Here is an 18,052-nt window from a genome sequence, read left to right as displayed (position 1 = left end):
AAGAATTTGTAAAAAAGGAAAATAATGTTATAAAAATGAAAGAAGAACTTCAACATGTGACAAGACTCCTAAGCAAGCACAAATGACAGCCAGTTAGGCTAAGTTAATACTGTGCGCTGCTTAGCCATATCGCATAAGCTGTAAGGTATATTCCACATGCAAATCCACATGCTTTACAACTACATTATTTAATATTTAATATATAAAATTTTAATATAATTTGTCCTCAGCCCTTCGCATGCTAAATGGAAATAATAATTCACAGATTCTGCTAATTTGATTGGAAGCGGCTACCCATTTCCGGCTGCGTGCAGCACGTGACGAGTATAGCGGCGCCCATTGCATGCACATATATCCATATATACATCTATGTATACTCACACATATAACACGAAATTCTCACGCCAGCATTCAACAAATCATTTCGGCAAACAATTTGTGTATTTCCGTTGATTTTAATCAGTTTGATGCACCACAAAAAAATTTAAATGAAAACAAGAAGAAATCATTTATACGCCTCACAATTCTTGCTAACAGCTTTTTAATTTAGCGGTTTTGATACATACTATATGTCCATACATGCCCTGCGTTACATGGACCACGACAAGTTACACCTGCCTCGGTGCGTAATTATGTTGCTGCCACAAAAACTGTATGGAGTCATCAGATCTAATACAGATTTAATTTAATATTTTTCAAGTTTAACTCTTAAATTCTAAATGTATAAATTTTTTCTACTCATAATTTTACACTATAGCCGAGTGGGTGCGTGCGTGACTGCCAAATCTTTAGGGTTATGTCTCAGAACCTTAAGCGAAAATGAGGATTGCTGTTTAGCAACTAAGTATTCAAAATTTTTTCAATTTTTTTCTTATAATTTTAATTTTTTTTTATAATTTAAATTTTTTCTTCTTGTAATTTCAGTTTTTTTTTCATAATTTTAATTTTTTATATAATTTTACATTTTGTCTTTTAATTTCAGTTTTTTCTTATATTTTTGTAAAATTTAAATTTATTATTTTTGTAAAATTTAAATTTTTTATAATTTACCTTTTTATTTTTTTTATTTTTGTTTTTATAATCATAATTTTTTTTTATAATTTTATTTTATTTTTTCTTAAAAAAATAAAATTTTTCTTTATTTAGATTTTAATTTAAATTTGTTTTATAACTAAATTTTGCTTTTAATAATTCTAATTTTTTTATAATTTAATTTATATTTGTTTTTTTGAGAAATTTGTATTTAGTTCAACTAAAATTTTCATCTTATAAAATGAAATAGAAAACTCAAAAGCTCAATTTTATCCAAATAATTGAAATTGGCGCGCACAGCCGTTTTCAGTCCTTGGCCAAGCTTTCAGTCTGGTGTCTAAGCACTTTTGTGGCACCTGTGATGTCAGATAGTATTTTAATTATTTTTTAAATTTTTCTATTTTATAAATTTTGCCGTAATATTAAATTATATAATAAATAATTAATTAGCGGGGCTAGCAACAAAAGCCTTCTGCTGTAGATAGCTTTCATTTCTATGATAATGCCCTATTTCTACTTACATATAAAAGTAGGTATGTAAGTATATGCAAACTCAAACAGACATAACCGCCTTTTGAAATTAAACGGGTCGAATGTGCACTAAAATAGGGCAAAGAAAAATGCGATACTATAAATTTGTTATATGGCCAAATAAATTAGACACCTATTTCTTTTTTATTTATTTTATATTCATATGTACAGGGTTGCCCATATTTGACGGACCCATCTGGCAACCCAGTATCTTTTGACAGAGACGTCAGATCGCTTAATGACATACCGCGTTGGAAGCGTCAGTCCAAGCAAATTTTTACCATGGAACAGTACACGCCACGCGAACGCTCCCAAGTTATTGAAATTTACATTCACCAAAAGAAGTCAACAAAAGAAGAAGAAGAAAAATGAGATGATAACCACTTTTGTGATGCCAATTATTCATCGAAAGCGTATGAGGCAGTTCTGGTTTCAACAAGATGGCTCGCACCACAATCAATTTTGTGAAGAAATTGTTTCCTCGTCGTTTGATGTCGAAAAATGGCGATTTTGACTGGCCACCGTGTTCGCCCGATTTAACGCCACCTGATTTCTTCTTGTGGGGATATTTAAAATCAAAGGTTTATATTAATAAGCTAAATACCATAGAAGAGCTCAAGAAGAACATCCGTGAGGAAATAGCCGCTATTCCAGCCGAAATGTTAGCTAAAACTATGGAAAATGCTGCAAAACGGGCACAATACGCCATACAGGCTCAAGGCGGCCATTTGAGAGATATCATATTCAAAAAGTGATGTCAACAAATATACTTAAACCAAATAAAATGATTATTATCGTCAACATCAAAAAAATTGTGTTTTTATTTGATTAAAAAAAAAACACATAGGTCCGTCGAATATGGGCAACCCAGTATGTGCTGTTAACACTTTGAAAGTTACCAATGAATTCCCTGGAAGAATACACTCCTCCGTAAATTTCGCCTTTTCTTTACAACTCGATATTATTTGCTGTCCTGTTTCCTTTCACAAACATCATAAAATTGATATCCTATGATTTATTTAAACAAAAAATAAATTTAAGTAACCCTGAAAGAAACTGCAACTTTTTAGGTAAGATAAAAAAATTACTAGCTTTCAACACCGTAGCCAAATGGGTTGGGGCGTGACTGCCATTGCTGTTGTTGTAATGGAGAAGATTAACGGATTTAGGTTGGCGCACTGCCTCAGGCAGGCAAAAAAAGGAGCCTCAATCGTCTAGTTACCAAACCCAAATATTTACAGAGAAAGTGCTTAACAGTTTCTTCCTTGAAAAAGCTTCTGAAATGAGGCTTTTCCGCGCGTATGCCAATCGTCCAATGACCGATAAACACAGCTACGAGTGAATGGTGTGGAGTCCCGAGGACTAACTGCCTTCTGCTTCTAGTGTATTGCGGCCAAAGGGATTTCGGAATAGCACATGAAGAAATGGAGCTTCATCTCTTCTGCGCTTTCCTGAAAAATAAGTTGTGCAGTTTCACTTTAACAACAGTCAGGGGGATGCCGATAACCGGGTGGGGACCTCTGAGATTAATTCAGTCGACTATTTCTTTGCAAGCTGGATGGACGAGAAGCTTTTTCGTAGCTGAAATACATTCAGAGGAATTCCACTGCACTTTTCATATGCAGAGTGACCATCGTACTCTGAATTTAATGAATGGTACCACATCGACGGCCGTAAATAGTAGTTGCTCGTAAATATCCTTCAAAAATTGAAGGGTTAAAATTCGTTAGAGAAGTTAAGCGCAAAAAAATTATTCATCTAAAAGTTTAAGCCCTGTGCACCTTCTGTGCTTCTGTTTTTTGTGCCTACTAAAAGCTTATTATCTGACCTCTTTGAGTGACGCGCAATAAAGAAAGCAGCCATCTGTAACAAACTTATAAAACCCTTTTAGTACAATCACCTGAGTGTTTGCCGCATTACTTAAAGTAAAATTTTTAATTGAATTTCAATTCCTAAGAAAACTTGCGCTAAATAAAAAATAATAAAATTTCCCTGTCGCTGTGATGCCATGAAATCTCCAATGAGTGACTTCAAGAAGCGTGTACCAGAAATTCTAGTGCGCACTGGCGCGTAAAAATCTGGCAAACGAGGATGACATTTATTACACTTTCGTGCTTGACAATTTAAAAAGTAAGCAAAAAATTAAAGGTTGAGTGGAGAAAAATGCGAAGTGAGTGACGACAGGAAATTAAACTTTTGTTGTTAGTTCTGAATATTAAGGTAAATGGACTACCACTTGCGGAATACTGTGGGAAATTTTCACCTCGACAATATTAACTGACAAAATTTATCAAATACCTTTAAAGAGATAATTTTATTTTGATAAATGCCATTGCACGAATGGATGTTCTAGAAGTTAAATAGTTGTTTCATACCTGCACATTTTTTGTTCAATACTTCTTACATTCTTTACACTTGCATGACCTATGTTTTGCTAGGAGGTGAAGCTACACCTCCATATCAACAGCTCGCTCTTAGCCACAACCAGTGTTATGCGTTTTGATTTTCATATAAAAACATTTTCCCGCGTACTTTCCATTTATGACTCTTCATTTTTGCTTCAACTTAGTTTTAAAAAAAGAATTAATATTAATTACTTTTGTCATTACACTACCGTCCGCTTTAACATAAACATTGAGGAAACATTTATTTACTTGTGCGCTTATTTACATATTTAACCTGTTGAAAAGGGTCAAATGAGAACGCAATTTTAAAGCAAGAAACACAAACACACAAACATCGGTAGGTTCTGCGATTGAAGAACAAAAACATTGAAGCAACCCAGTAGGAAAAATAATTTATTACGCGCTTGGTAATGCGGCTTCACCAAATTTGGATCCTGAAACAGTTGGTAATAATCTTTTTAAAAGCCAACCCAAGCAAGGAGGCCATTTATAATTATCAATTCTTGCTCTTTCCCCTAGCATAAATAGATGCTATGAATGTGAATCCAAAGAACCGGTGCAATACCGGGTTTCTCAACGGCTTGCCGTCTCAGCTACTCGTTATAAATTTATTTAGTATCTGGGATGTTTTGTATAATGAAAATACTTGAAAAGTATTCCCCAATAACGAATTGTCTTGTGCCGAGTTCGAGCTGAAAATTAGTAAAGTTTCTCAACCTGCACACAAAGTTCGCTCATTCTTGCACTTCCTGTGAAAACTTGCGCCAGTGTGCAATGAAAAGCAGGTATGTTTAGATGAACGGAATAGGTTTGGTAAAGTGGCAAAAGCAATTACGAAATCATTAAAGTGCAATTAACGCACAATGAGTATGCAAATGTCTGGAGGAAATACAAAGAATAAAAATAAAAAAATAATTAAAATAAAAATGTTTTAAAATTGTGGCAAAGGAATAGTGAACAATTTAATGCTACTTACTGTTGTAAGAAAAGTTTAGTTAGTCGTATTTATATGTATGTTTACATCTATTCACTTATAATCTGGCCAGGAGAGGTATAGAATTTTGTGATACGTACCTGTAAAAGAAAAAAAGAGAAATCATTAAATTATGGTTGATACATTTCAGAATAAAAAATTACTAAGAATTACAAGCATTGACCTTCCATGAAAACGGTAAAAACATATTATACAGGGTGAACGATATGAAGTGTTACCAACTTCACACTGCTTGTATCTGTAAAACAACTCATGACATCAACGTCAAAATTGTTCTAATGACAGTTCAATATATTGTTTATAAGCCATCAAAAGCATTTACGTCTCAGTTTTGTTGGATTTTTTGTTTTTCTGTGATGGAAAATCACAACCAGCCATTGTTCGTGAGCTCATTCACCTCAAAAGGAATAAAATGTTTGTGTATCGCACTATAAAACGTTACAATGATACTGGTAGCATTGCAAAACGCTATGGAGGTGGACCAAAAAAACCGCAACAACGCCAGAAATGGTTCGGAAAGTGAAGGCTCGATTTGAACGAAATCCACGTCGTTGTGGAAGAAAAATGGCCAAAGAACTGAAAATATCGCAAGACAGCATTCGATGCATATTGAAAAATGAGTTCAAGATCAAGCCTTACAAGTTCCAAAAAGTACACGATCTTTTACCCCAGCAAAAAAAAATTCGGTGCGGAAGAGCAAAGGAGTTGTTGCGCTTGCTCGAACGTGGCGAATTTCCTAACATTGTGTTTTCTGACGAAAAAAATTTCTCAACTGAGCAGTTCATAAACACTCAAAACGATCGTGCTTACTTCACCGAACACTCATACGAGAATTTGAGCCTACGTATGGCCACTCGAAGCAATTTCGCATCGCAAGAAATGGTTTGGGCCGCAGTGACCGCTGAGGGACGCTCTCCAATCGTTTTTATCAAGCCTGGTGTCAAAGTGAATGCGACTTATTATCGAGAAAATGTTTTAGAAGCTGCTTTAGAGTCGTGGACACGCAAACATTTCGGTCGTAGACCATGGAGGTTCCAACAGGACTCGGCACCGTCTCATAAAGCTCATGTGAACCAAGAATGGTTAAAAAATCACGTTCCACACTTCATTTCGTCCATACAATGGCTTTCGAATTCGCCGGACGCAAATCCGATGGACTATTCCATCTGGTCCATTTTGGAGAGCAAGGTGAGGACTAAAAAATATGCCAGTATGGATGCGCTGAAAAAAGCGATTATACGAGAATGGGCCAAAATACCTCAAGATCACATTCGTACGGCATGCAACTAATTTTTTGACCGTTTGAAGGCTATAGTCAAGGTAAAAGTTTGTCATATCGAGCTAAAGTGAATATCTGTTAAAATTGTAATAATTTTTGAACAATTTTGTCTTTGAAATCAATAAAAACTAACTTCACACAAAAGTTATGGTGTTTTGAATAGGTAACACTTTATATCGTTCACCCTGTATATAAAGAGCTGTAAGAACTCTACGACGGCGTAGGCATAGCACAGCGAATAAAGATTGAGCAGCTTAGCTGGCTATGCCATGACGTCCGAATGGATACAAACGCACCGGCTCTGCAAATATTCGATGCGGTACCAGCTGATGGTAGTAGAGGAAGAGGAAGGCCTCCTCTGCATTGGAAAGATCAGGTGGAGAAGGCCCTGGGTTCAACTGACGCCGGTAGCACGAGAAAGAAACGACTGGCGCGCCAACTCTGCCAAAATCGTTTAAGCGGTTATTGCTCCAATCAAGAAGAAGAAGAATGAAATATAAATTTCAAGTCGCACTAAGCACGATGATTTTGAGGATTTTTTTGCATGCAATGCTAGGAATTTTCTTCCATATAAAGCAATATCGCAAAAAAATGCCAAATGAGGTATTCGCCGCGATTAAAATATGCCATACAAAATAGGCCCCAATCAGCTAGTGAAAAGCTTTATGCGCTACCTTTATGAAACATGAAAAGAAGAGAAGTCTACGAAATTTGAACAGGAATTTTCAAGCAACACCGAATTGAAACAAAATTTTTTTTGTGTTAAATTCCTTGTATACTAGGCTATTTAATAAGTTTTGCGGTTCGACAGGAAAATCATAATTTTTTGATTCGAAATACACTTTATTATTCAGCATAAGCTCCTGAACATCAATACATTTGTTCCAAAGAGATTCCAATTTATGAATTCCACCCCTGAATTGTGAGAATCTGGAAGGGCTGCAAAATACGCCTCCACAGTTGTTATGGCCTCATCATTTGATGAGAAACGTTTTCCACGCATGCATTTTTCAGATCTATAAACAGATGGAAGTCGCAAGGGGCCAAATCTGGTAAATACGGTGGATACTATATTCGGTGGATACTATATACAATTCGAACTTTAATTCATGGATTTTAGCCATTGTCAAAATGGTCTTGTGATACGGCGCATTGTCCTGATGAAGGAGCTTTCTTTCTTTTTCAAACTGTGTCTTTTCCTCCGTATTTTTTACTTCAGGTGGTCTAAAAGGTTATAATAATCAGTCGATTCAGAATTTATTATTTGACCAGTTTGTAAGTAATACACAAACAAAATTCCCTTCGTGTGACAAAAAAACTGATGCTAACACCTTCTTGGCCGATTTCTGAACACGAACTCGTTTTGGAGCCGAAGAACCAGATTCGCACCACTCTTTGCCTCTTATTTTGATTTAGGATCATGGTGATAGACCCTGGTCTTATCCATAGTGATGCATTGATGCACAAAATTCACTTTATCCTTTCGAAAACGCTCTTATTGTTGCTGAGAAAGTCGCATTCGAATGTGTTTTTGTCCCAGTGTTAGCGAATGCGGCACCCATTGTGCTCATTACACACTCATTACATCTCATTACACACCCAATGAGATGAGTGGGGCTTTGCAAAATTTGTTTCAGTTACCCAACGATATCCTGTATTTTTCCCCGATCTGGTGCTGGTTCTGGACATTGTTTTTGGGCGTCCTTGACGTGGTTGGTCTTCAAGGCTTGTACGACCACGTTTGAGTTCAGCAACTCATTTTTCTACTGTACTAAATGATGGCGAAATGTCCTTATATAAAGTGGGCCATGTAGAATTTGCTTTTTGAATCGGCTATAAAACAAAAACTAATCAATATTTTTTCAAACTTTTTTTATGTATTTTGAAGATTGAACATTGCCATTTATGAATGAAAAATAAAATCGTTGAAATGACTGCCACGACTGGCTTTACAGTAGGCCATTCAATCAACCCAATTTTTAAGCACAATTTCATGAATGGCAACTTCGATTTCGTGTTTTAAAGTATCAATCGTCTCTGGATGGTTCCCATAGCATTTGTTCTTAACGGCTCCCCACAAAAAATAGTCCAACGGGCTTAAATCACAGCTCCGAGGCGCCCAATTGATATCGGAATTTCGGCTGATTATTTGGTTTTCAAAAACGGTAGCCAAAAGTTCGAGTGTAACTTTGGCTGTGTGACAAGTTGCACCGTCCTGTTGAAACCAAATGTCGTCCATGTCATCCTCTTAAATTTTTGGAAACAACTCGTTGAGCATGTCACGGTAACGCTCGCCATTTACTGTAACCGCGGAAGAAGAAGAAGACTCACCACTTTGGAAACAGGTTTTCAATATTTCCCAATTTTGTTCAAGCGTATAGCGTCCCATTTCGTAAATGTCAAACCTTTAAGTAAATTATGAACACATTTGACATGTCATTTGTGTTACCATTCTCAAAAAAATAGGTGGTTCAAAAAGCAAACGCTATATGGCCCACCCGTTACACTTCCAACATTGCCTGATAAATTTCCTTTGCCTTTAAACCTTCCAAAAATAAAAATTCAATCACTGCACGATGCTTGATTTTTCCATAGTAGAAAACACTTTGGCGCATCGATACTAAATGGCTTGTAAACAAAGAATGAATTGACGCATTGAAATGAAACTTTACACCCTTTCATATGAAGAGTGCACCAACATAACAAACAAAAATTTCAAGGCAATATGAACTGTACATATTTAGTTAACAATACCTAAACATTTCTGAAGTTACATTGCAATGACTATAGAAGAGGGCTTCTAGTATTCACGAGTCATATAACTTTTCGAACGGTACCAGCTTTAATTAAATGTAAAAATGATAAACTTGAAATTAGTGAGTATTAACGGTATTTCTGTGCACATAAATATGTAAGCCCACAATTATGTTACAAAGAAATGGGCGCGCACCAATTATAGTAACATTGTGCCGTTACGCAAATTACTCACACACTCGCATTGTAAGCCCACAACCATTTAATAGTGCAACGCTATTTCTAGCAAACATTTGTAACACAAGACATGGCCAACACACCTAGGCCAGACGACAGTTGGCACTCGACAATTGGCAGCGAAACAAGAATTAAACTACAAGTCAGCGAAGGCTTACATACAAGACATACACCAATCAACACCGGTGCAAACGGTACATTGAAAAGGGTGTGTTAAAGTGTATTTCCAGTGCTCTTTTCCGATGCTTCTCTATTTCTTTCTATGCTACCGCAACAACACCAACCTACCTTGAGCAGCACTTAAAATACCATCAATGGCTGCACAACGCACACAGTTGCTAATTTGCGTACTCGATGCCGTTTGCTTTGTGTCTACGCTTTGGGTTTGCCCGCATTGGCGCTGTGCGGTCTGTTTGCCTTCTTCCTTTGACGACGGTCTGTGCCGAATAACTTATCACTACATGACTGCTGCATGAGCTACATATTTGCGTGGTAATTGTCAAAGTGACAGCGCTGTCTAGCAGTCACTGTAAACACGCGTACAATGTAACATATTTCTAAAGTCGCTTGACACACATAAATACTCTGGTACGAGTGAGTGCCGGTCTGTTGATGGGTCGTTCCGCAAATGCACAGCCTTACTTGAGTTTCGTCATTTGATGTCTCAGGAAATGCGCAGGCGTTTGCATTTTTTTGTTTTTCTTTTCTGACATTTATGCTTTTTTTTGCTATTGTTAGTGTGGGATATTTGCATAATATTCACATGGAAAATTTCGCAAATGAAGTCGAGTATTAGAATGCGAATTGTGTCATTTGAGAGGCGCTAATAAGGAAGTATGCAATTTGTTGCGACAAAAAGATGCATTATGAGCGCACTAAATGCGCATACGAATATGAATGTGCGTATGCAGGCATTGCCAAACCTATTGAAGCGTATATTCACGGAGGTAATTAGAAGAAAATATAGGAATAAACTATTATTTCTTAAATAGTAAGTTGACTATATTTTACTATGATCAAACTGAAAGTAGGTTTTGCTCATAAATTTTTAAACATTTTTTTAAATCTATTTCAATCCCTTCAAAGTTTCTCTCCAAAAACTACTGCGTATGACACTGTTTTCACCAATTTTCGGAGTCCTTCCTAAATTCCATTTCCGCAACGGTCTTCAGTTAGCGCAGCGTTTCACGCTCCTTCTCTCTTATGGGTTCGAAATGGTGACCGTGGGATGAAGCAGTTAAATCTGAAGCTTGCTGACTCTAAAACCGCTGGCAATGCAACTTGGTTCAATTTTATTAATACTCCTCAAATTTGAATTTCAAATAAACTAAAAATGCGTGCTCAAGGTCGATCATGTCACGCATCTTGCTTTTCAAGACAGATCTAAAAAAGACTATAAAACAAGAATACCCGACAGAAAGGTTTGGCTGACCAGAGTCATATCATATCAAAGGTGGACAATGGCTCTGGATCGGGATTGTACTCGGAACAATAATCCTTAAATTGTTGCTTTAGCCTCCGAGACTGATGTAGTGTCTTCCAAGCTGAGATCTACGCAATAAACAAAGCAGCAAAGACGATAAGGCTCTGCTAGTTTACTAGTTTTATTTGTTTATAGAAATATATAGTAGTATGGTATGTAGTCTCGGTAGTCTAGCCTGTAAGTGCACTAGCCTGCCATCCCGGAGGTTGTGGGCTCGAATCCCACGTAAAACACGGTCCTCACACTGTTCCAAATATACCTACTTTCCCTGTTTCTAAAAAAGACAAAAAAAAAATCCTCCAATTCCATTCCTCAACCCGAAAAACTTATCCTTTGCAGCCTTCCTCCCGCAAAATAGTTTGCGTATTATTTGCATTGTGGCTGCTAAAACAAGCAAAAAAAAAAAAAAAAAGAAAACCACACGGTTACAGAGGAAGAGGAAGCGGGCAATCGCGATAATAGCGCAGATATACCAAATTTAGCGAAGTCCTCAACCATCTGTGCGATCCTTGTGCCAGAAAAAGGTGAGACACAGATGGCGCTCCAAGCAGTAAGAAGGCGTTCCTAAACGACGACAGGTGGGCATTCCCACTACTTAGGACTGGTAGCGGCAGGCTAATCACCTACGCTGGCAGAAATCGAAAACAAATTAAAGAAACCAATGCAAGACTGAGTCTTGGCGATGGCCTATGCACCCGAGAGGAGTAATCAAGGAAAAAAAAAATGGTATGTGGTAATACAATATACTACAACAAAAACCATATAAATCAAAGTTTCATTCTTTGAACAAAATGTTCATCAAAATTTCAAAGTTTTTAGTCACAAAACTTTGAGTATGCAGTTTTATACTAAATTGAATTTTCATTGATTTTTCACAACGGTCTTCTGCATATAAAAAATGTCGAGCATTCGTTAATGGGATAAAATGCTGACAGTGCTGTTAACAAAATAAAAAATCAGAAATCAGCGCGATTTTTAAAAAAATTAATCAGCTATAAAACTTCACACTTGGAGTTTTTCTGAAAATTTTGACTACGAAGTTTGAAATTTTGATGAAAATTTGTAAACATTTTAAAAATTTATACAAAATTATAAAATAAGTTTCATAATTTTGTTGTTTTAAATAGAAATACTAAAAAAAATTGTCATTATTTTTTGTTTTTTCTAAAATTACAGCCTAGCCACATTTAATAATTTTTTTTATTTTCGCTCAAATTGTTACCGTTTTATTAGTTGTTGCTTTCACCCATTCATTATTTTCCTAGTTCAAGTCTTTGAAGTTGCTTAGTAAACCAGAACAACCAAAAACAGCTGCAAGCAACATATTACCAAAAAAATTATAATTTTAGCGGCAACAAATAGTGAAGATTCGAAAGGCCATTACGCGCATATGTATGTATGTGTATATGTAGCAAAAACATACAGAAAACATCAATGAGAGTGGTCAAAATAGAAACGCGTGTGCAAACATGCGTGAAATATCAAAATCCAAATAGCAAATTTCGACATTGCGCGCCCGCCCTGAACGCACCTACTGAGCCACATTGATGAAATCATTTTTTTATATACAAATAATCATAAGACCATATTGCTCACATACACACGCACACACACACAGTTGTTTATGTTGCCTACAGACATTAACATAATTTGATGAGCAGCAGCTGTGTGCGCTGCTACTTCTTCTGTTTGTTCCCAATTGGGTTCCTCCGACAAGCGGAAACGCTCCCGTCAACATGCAGCTGAAGACGAGCAACAATAAAATCCAGAAAAACAGATACCTAATGAGCAGCGGAAACTATGACAAGCTGCAGGGCTGTAAGGCTGTTATGTAAATTTTTAGTTTATATGAAAATATGGGGCCATCGGCTTCTTATTCGACAGGCTGTACAAAAACTTGGTGTAATATTTTTCCTTAATCCTTGCCTGCTACCCATTTTTCATTCAGAGAAAAGGTTATGTAGCACACCAGGACTTGCGCTGAGATATCTCTGTACCAATAAAAAGCAAACCTGTATGCCCTTTTTCATAACAAAAGCAGTTAATACTTCGCACTCAGGCCAGCTGAACCGGCAGTAGAACACAAAACGTTGCTTAGTGTCCTAAAAAACAGACTAATGTTACCTACTCATTCACGTGGTTTCGTGCTTCATATATCTGACCCTACTGCTTGCCAGCGACGATTCACGCGTTCTGCATTGTTTCCCTCTCGACTGCATGAACTGCCCAACCACGTTGACCTCTTTGCACGCCACCAGATGGTACACAAAGCAGTCCAACCTGTCAGCCAGCCACGCGGACCGTCGAAAGAAGCAACCAGCCAACCGACCAACCACTTTGCTAGCCCATATGCGCTTGTACTATAAACACGAGGGCATACATACATATGCAATAAGATACACACTCCTATGTGTGACTGTGTGTCATGCTGTGGTATATGTATGTACAAGTAGATGCTCACTAAAGTCACAGTTATGCCGGAAAACGGAAGTATGCCTTTCGAGTTCTTTACTGATTTACTAGGGGGTCTACGTACTATGGGGTTCGAATAAACTCTCATACATACATACGTGTGTATATGCATAGCTACGTTTAAAGGTAATTTTCGGTTTGTTTTTCAGTATTATCGTCCTCTCATAGCTCATATTGCTTTTCCAATATTTTCAGTTCTTTTTTTGTCTTATTCAGGCAGCAGGTGTTCATTTATTTCGGCATTTTCACTTCAGTGCGAAAAGCAAACGAAGTAATTTTTCAGTACCTTGCCATACTATGCAAGTATATTTTATACCTATACAGTATGCGCCGCTAAAAATCGTACTGCTAGTTTTTGTAAAGTTTTTAATGTTTACCCTTTTGCCAATTTGTCAATTGTCATATTCGGACAAAATGCAAAAAAAAAATCTTAAAAATACCAGATTCGTTTTTTTTTTGGTTTTTTTTTATTATTATTATTATTTTTGGTTTTTGTTAACGAATTTGAAAAAGTCAAGTCAAGAGCACCGAGAGATTGCTAACTCCTCAAACACCCAGACTAAAAGGCTCACTGAATTCAAAGTTTGGGAAAATTAAAGGGTAGATAGTCAAGGAGGAAAGAAGAGAAGTGACAAAGGGAAAGAGATAGGATAGAATAGAGACAGAGGCTGAGATTGCTAGACCTGTGGGAGTTTTCCAGATTCTTTAAAAATCTGAAAATATCCTCCATTCTCCAGTTTGAGAGAACGAATATTACTCATTATCATGACAGCGGATTGTATCCTGTAATAATACCGACCATCAACCAAACGTCTTTTCAAAGTTTTAGAAGAAAGTTCGACAGTTTTCTATTTCGGCTTGTCACGAAACACTTTGCAGTTCTTCAGCGTTCTAGACTGGACCTTTGTAAATTGCATACATATTCGCTGGTCCAATTCATGATTCCTGTAGAACCGTCATGCAACGCTACAAAAAATTTTTTTCCGCAAAATGGGACCTCATGTGTTGAAAGGCGCTACCTAATCGGTCAAAGAAAAACGTTTCTATGTTAGTTGCTTTGATCATGGGCCACTGTCTCCTAAATCGACATGCGCAAAGATTGAACGAATCTTATTTCGACTATTGCAGAAGATGCAAGAATGAGCAGGAGAATGCGTCTGTTAGAAATATTCTCTGCCACTGTCCTGCGTGGCATGTCAATAGGTTTAGAAGTAGATACTTTGGCTCATCGTTCTTGAAAGATACTGATGACCTCAGGGATATAAATGCCAGCCAGATCAATGGGCTCAATCCTCAAAACAAAATGGTTTAGCGAGGAGTAGCTACAGTGGTATTGCAATGGACCGGTAGCGGCCTAAGTGAGTTGGTTTAAAGACCGACTGCCACTTCTACCAACTTACCTACCGACCTAGCTTGTAAAGCTACTATCAACAGTTTATAAGTTGTGAGTTCGAGAGCCTGCAAATACGCTTTGGCATAATATTTGTTTCTATTAATGGAATGCTCTACTTTTTAGTGAGCCAATAGTTGCCATTTCAAGTGCTCATTTCATTGTTTTGAAATCGAATGAGTTGACAAAACTGTACTATTAAACATATAAGATTAAATTTTTGAAGTTTTAATAAAATTTTTAAGCTTTTCGTATTTTTTTTGTTTTTTTTTTAATTACTTTATACTTTTTTTGTTTGTTCAGATATGAACTGTACGTATATCAAAAGGAAAAGGTAAGGTAAACATTGAAAATATAAAAAAAGAGCTGTACGATTTCCTACGACACTCACTGTATGCGAATTTGTGTTATTTTTTTTTTTTTTGGGACTGACCTAAAATTTTATAATATAAAGTCACAAAAACGAGGAAATCTTGAAAGCATTGCATAAAATATAGCTGTACGATTTGAAATGACTCTCACTGTATATATGCATTTATATGATCGAACTTCGCCGCTAATAAGAACTTCACCTGCGGTGGCTTTTCTTCACTCCTTTACGTTCTGCCTGTACTTTGCGCAATATCCGACTTGCAGTGCAGTGAATTGCATCTCATTTAAAAAGCAATCTTCAATCAATATGAACGCACCGGTGCACATGTATAAGTATGTATGTGTGTGTAATTTATTTCTGTGTGCCATTTCATATTCATAATTATTTTATAGTTTGCATGTCAGAAGTCACATGTCATCGCATATGAGATTTTAAATTGCTTGCACTGAGTGCAACCTATGAATTCAACAGGACGCGAGTAAAATTAAATAATATCGAGCAACAATTGCATTGAAATAAAGAACCAGCTGGGCAGCAGTGCCTATGTCTGATCGTTGGTGATAGAAGAAAAAATTATTCTGAAAAATCGAGAGCTTAAGATTAAAAAAAAAAATGTGTCGAAATATGGTAAAAAGGATGGGATCTATAGTGTCTATTTTGTTCATTGATTAAGAAATATCGGTCCGTGGTGTTAAAGAAGTCAAAGCAGATTTTTGTGATTATTTAAAAATCAACACTATTTGAAATATTTTATGGTTTTGTATGTAATTGTATCTTTAAAATGGCGTTCTACGTTTAGAATGAGGTGAAAGTTATTTTGAAATTGTGGATGATGTTGAGTGTTTTCTACCATACTATATTTGGGTATTTGTTATGTGGAGAAAATGCACAAGAAAAATTGTCACAAATTAACGCGGTTTTTGAGCCACCTGAGACTTACACTTTATTATATGAAAATTTAGTGGGCTATAAAATTGCATACCCAAATTTTTTAAAAAGATTCTGATTAAAATGTTTTAAGCTTCGAAAGAATTGTATGATTTTTTTTAAATTGGTTAGGTTTGAACCTTGGATTTATATGGTTTTTGTAGAAGAATGAACTATATTTGCATTAAAAATTATTAATATGAAATCAGAGAAAAATAAAATCTCAAAACTTCTCAAGAAATTCCTGTGCAATAGTTACTTAAAGCGCTGTATGTATGAATACCAGATACTACTTTAGATAAGGTACCATCATTAATTTATAATCTAGTGACAAAAGAGTTAATTAAAGGTAAAAAGACAGGATTGTAGGATAGGCGGTTTCAAAACAAATACTAGAGTTGGTGTGGGGATCTGTGATCCAAACACGAAAATCTCCGAACCAATGGCAAACGGCCTAAAGTCTTTCGGGCTGAAATTCAATCTGTGCGAGAATAAATCATATCGGCGGCAACAAGGAATCGTACGTAGCTATATACTTAGAGAGTCAGGAATGTCACGGAATGTGGTGCCATTCTACAGAACCGAAACTAGTGTACGAATGTCGGAGCAACCTTAATCGCCTTAGTACAAACAAATTAAATTGTACTTTACTAGGTTCCGGATCACCCTGGAATAAAAGCAAATGAAATTGCTGATGAACTCGCTAGGGCGGGGTCGGCAGCACATTTTCACGGCCCAGAATCATATTGGGTTATCAACTGAGCAGAAGCTAAATGCAGAGCGAATACTTGGGAGAATACCCGAAGAATTACTCAATGAAGAGTCACAAAGAACTTCGTCAAGCCAAAAGGCGTATCAGACCTTTTACCTGCAATAGGGAATTGCATGACATGCGCAAATTAGGCATCAGGGAAATAGTAGATTTTCTGCCAGGTAACTATTACATCAATTATCATTTCTAGGAAAAGGAATGAGACAGAGCGTAGACTCTGTCTGGAGGATGATGAAACCACAGAGCACTACATTGCATTGGCAAAGATAAGACTGCACATCTTTCATCGAGATTAAATGGATCGGAATGAAATCAAGAAAGCTCCTGTTGCATATATTTTGAGCTGAGCCGGAGCTAAGGAACATCTAGGTTATCTAGAACCCGATGTAGTACATTTTATAAAAGCAGTGACAGTCAATAGGACTACAATTAACTGCTTCTGAAACATGCTGTGGGACATAAAAGATCTTTAAGGTCGAAGTGTTTGGGTACACTAGTGATTGGGCACACTCCAGGCACTAAATTATTATTATTAGTAGGACTGTTTGGCATAGTTTCATGGGACGAGCTGATTTGCTTCATCAAAATACCCCTATTGACCTAAACCAAAAATACCTGCAAAAAAACCTGCAAATAAGTGTTTGTCTCACAACTTTTTCTTTTGTTCTCTAGTTTACTCCTTTGAGTAGCATAAGGTCTCTACAATGCTTTTCCAACGTACGCGATTAGATGCTATCGCCTTAGCATTGTCTCAGCTTGTTTTTATGGCTGATAATGTGGATCTTTTCCAAGTGTTGTTTGTTCGGTTTCTGCTTTTCTAAGGATTCCAATCTACAGTCATTCTTGTATTGCCCAAACTTATTATGTTTATCTTTTGTTGCAAAAGAAATCACTGAAGGGGGATGAACTATTTAAATACTTAGGTAAATAATTGTATATAAAGTCGTTCTGCTTCTTTTTTCTTGTTATTGGTTGATGCTACAGCCGCGCAAAAAAATTTCGATCAATTCGACGCAAAAAAAAAAATATTTGAGAATTTATTTGCTCTCTTGCCAGCTGACTAAAATTAGAAACGCGAACTACATCCTTCTCAAATTGGCCTGTTAAACGCTGAGGATACTCTCTCCCCCGTCAACCACCACACTCACTTCTCTGGTGTGAGCCGATGAGACTTAGAAACACACGTTAAGTTTACCTCCATTATTATTATTATTATTATTATTAAATTTGTATAATAACAAGTTATACAAATATAAGAAGGCAGCAGCACTAGCAACATGGGCCATCGGCTGTCAGATAACAAAAAATGTAAATGTACTTTAAATAAGGTCTAACGTTAAGTAATTATCATATTTACATGCTTATAACTAAATAAAATAAACAAAGGTACATGTTAGATCCGT

General features: G+C 36.4%; 1 protein-coding gene across 5 annotated transcripts in view; it reads right to left on the bottom strand.

Moving 5' to 3' along the window:
• Positions 1–1,156: 1,156 nt before the first annotated feature.
• Positions 1,157–18,052, bottom strand: part of LOC128862739 (serine-rich adhesin for platelets-like) — a 133,893-nt gene continuing 116,997 nt past the window's right edge. For all 5 annotated transcript variants that reach the window (XM_054101436.1, XM_054101435.1, XM_054101441.1 and 2 more), the window contains one exon: positions 1,157–5,042. In XM_054101436.1, coding sequence (XP_053957411.1) covers positions 4,992–5,042 — 51 coding nt within the window. In that variant the 3' untranslated portion in view covers positions 1,157–4,991. The remainder of the gene's footprint in view (positions 5,043–18,052) is intronic.

The sequence above is a fragment of the Anastrepha ludens genome, chromosome 5, assembly GCF_028408465.1.
Source record: "Anastrepha ludens isolate Willacy chromosome 5, idAnaLude1.1, whole genome shotgun sequence".
NCBI classification, from domain to species: Eukaryota; Metazoa; Arthropoda; class Insecta; order Diptera; family Tephritidae; genus Anastrepha; species Anastrepha ludens.
The sequence above is the reverse complement of the archived record's forward strand: the minus strand, read 5'-3'. Positions and strand labels throughout refer to the sequence as shown.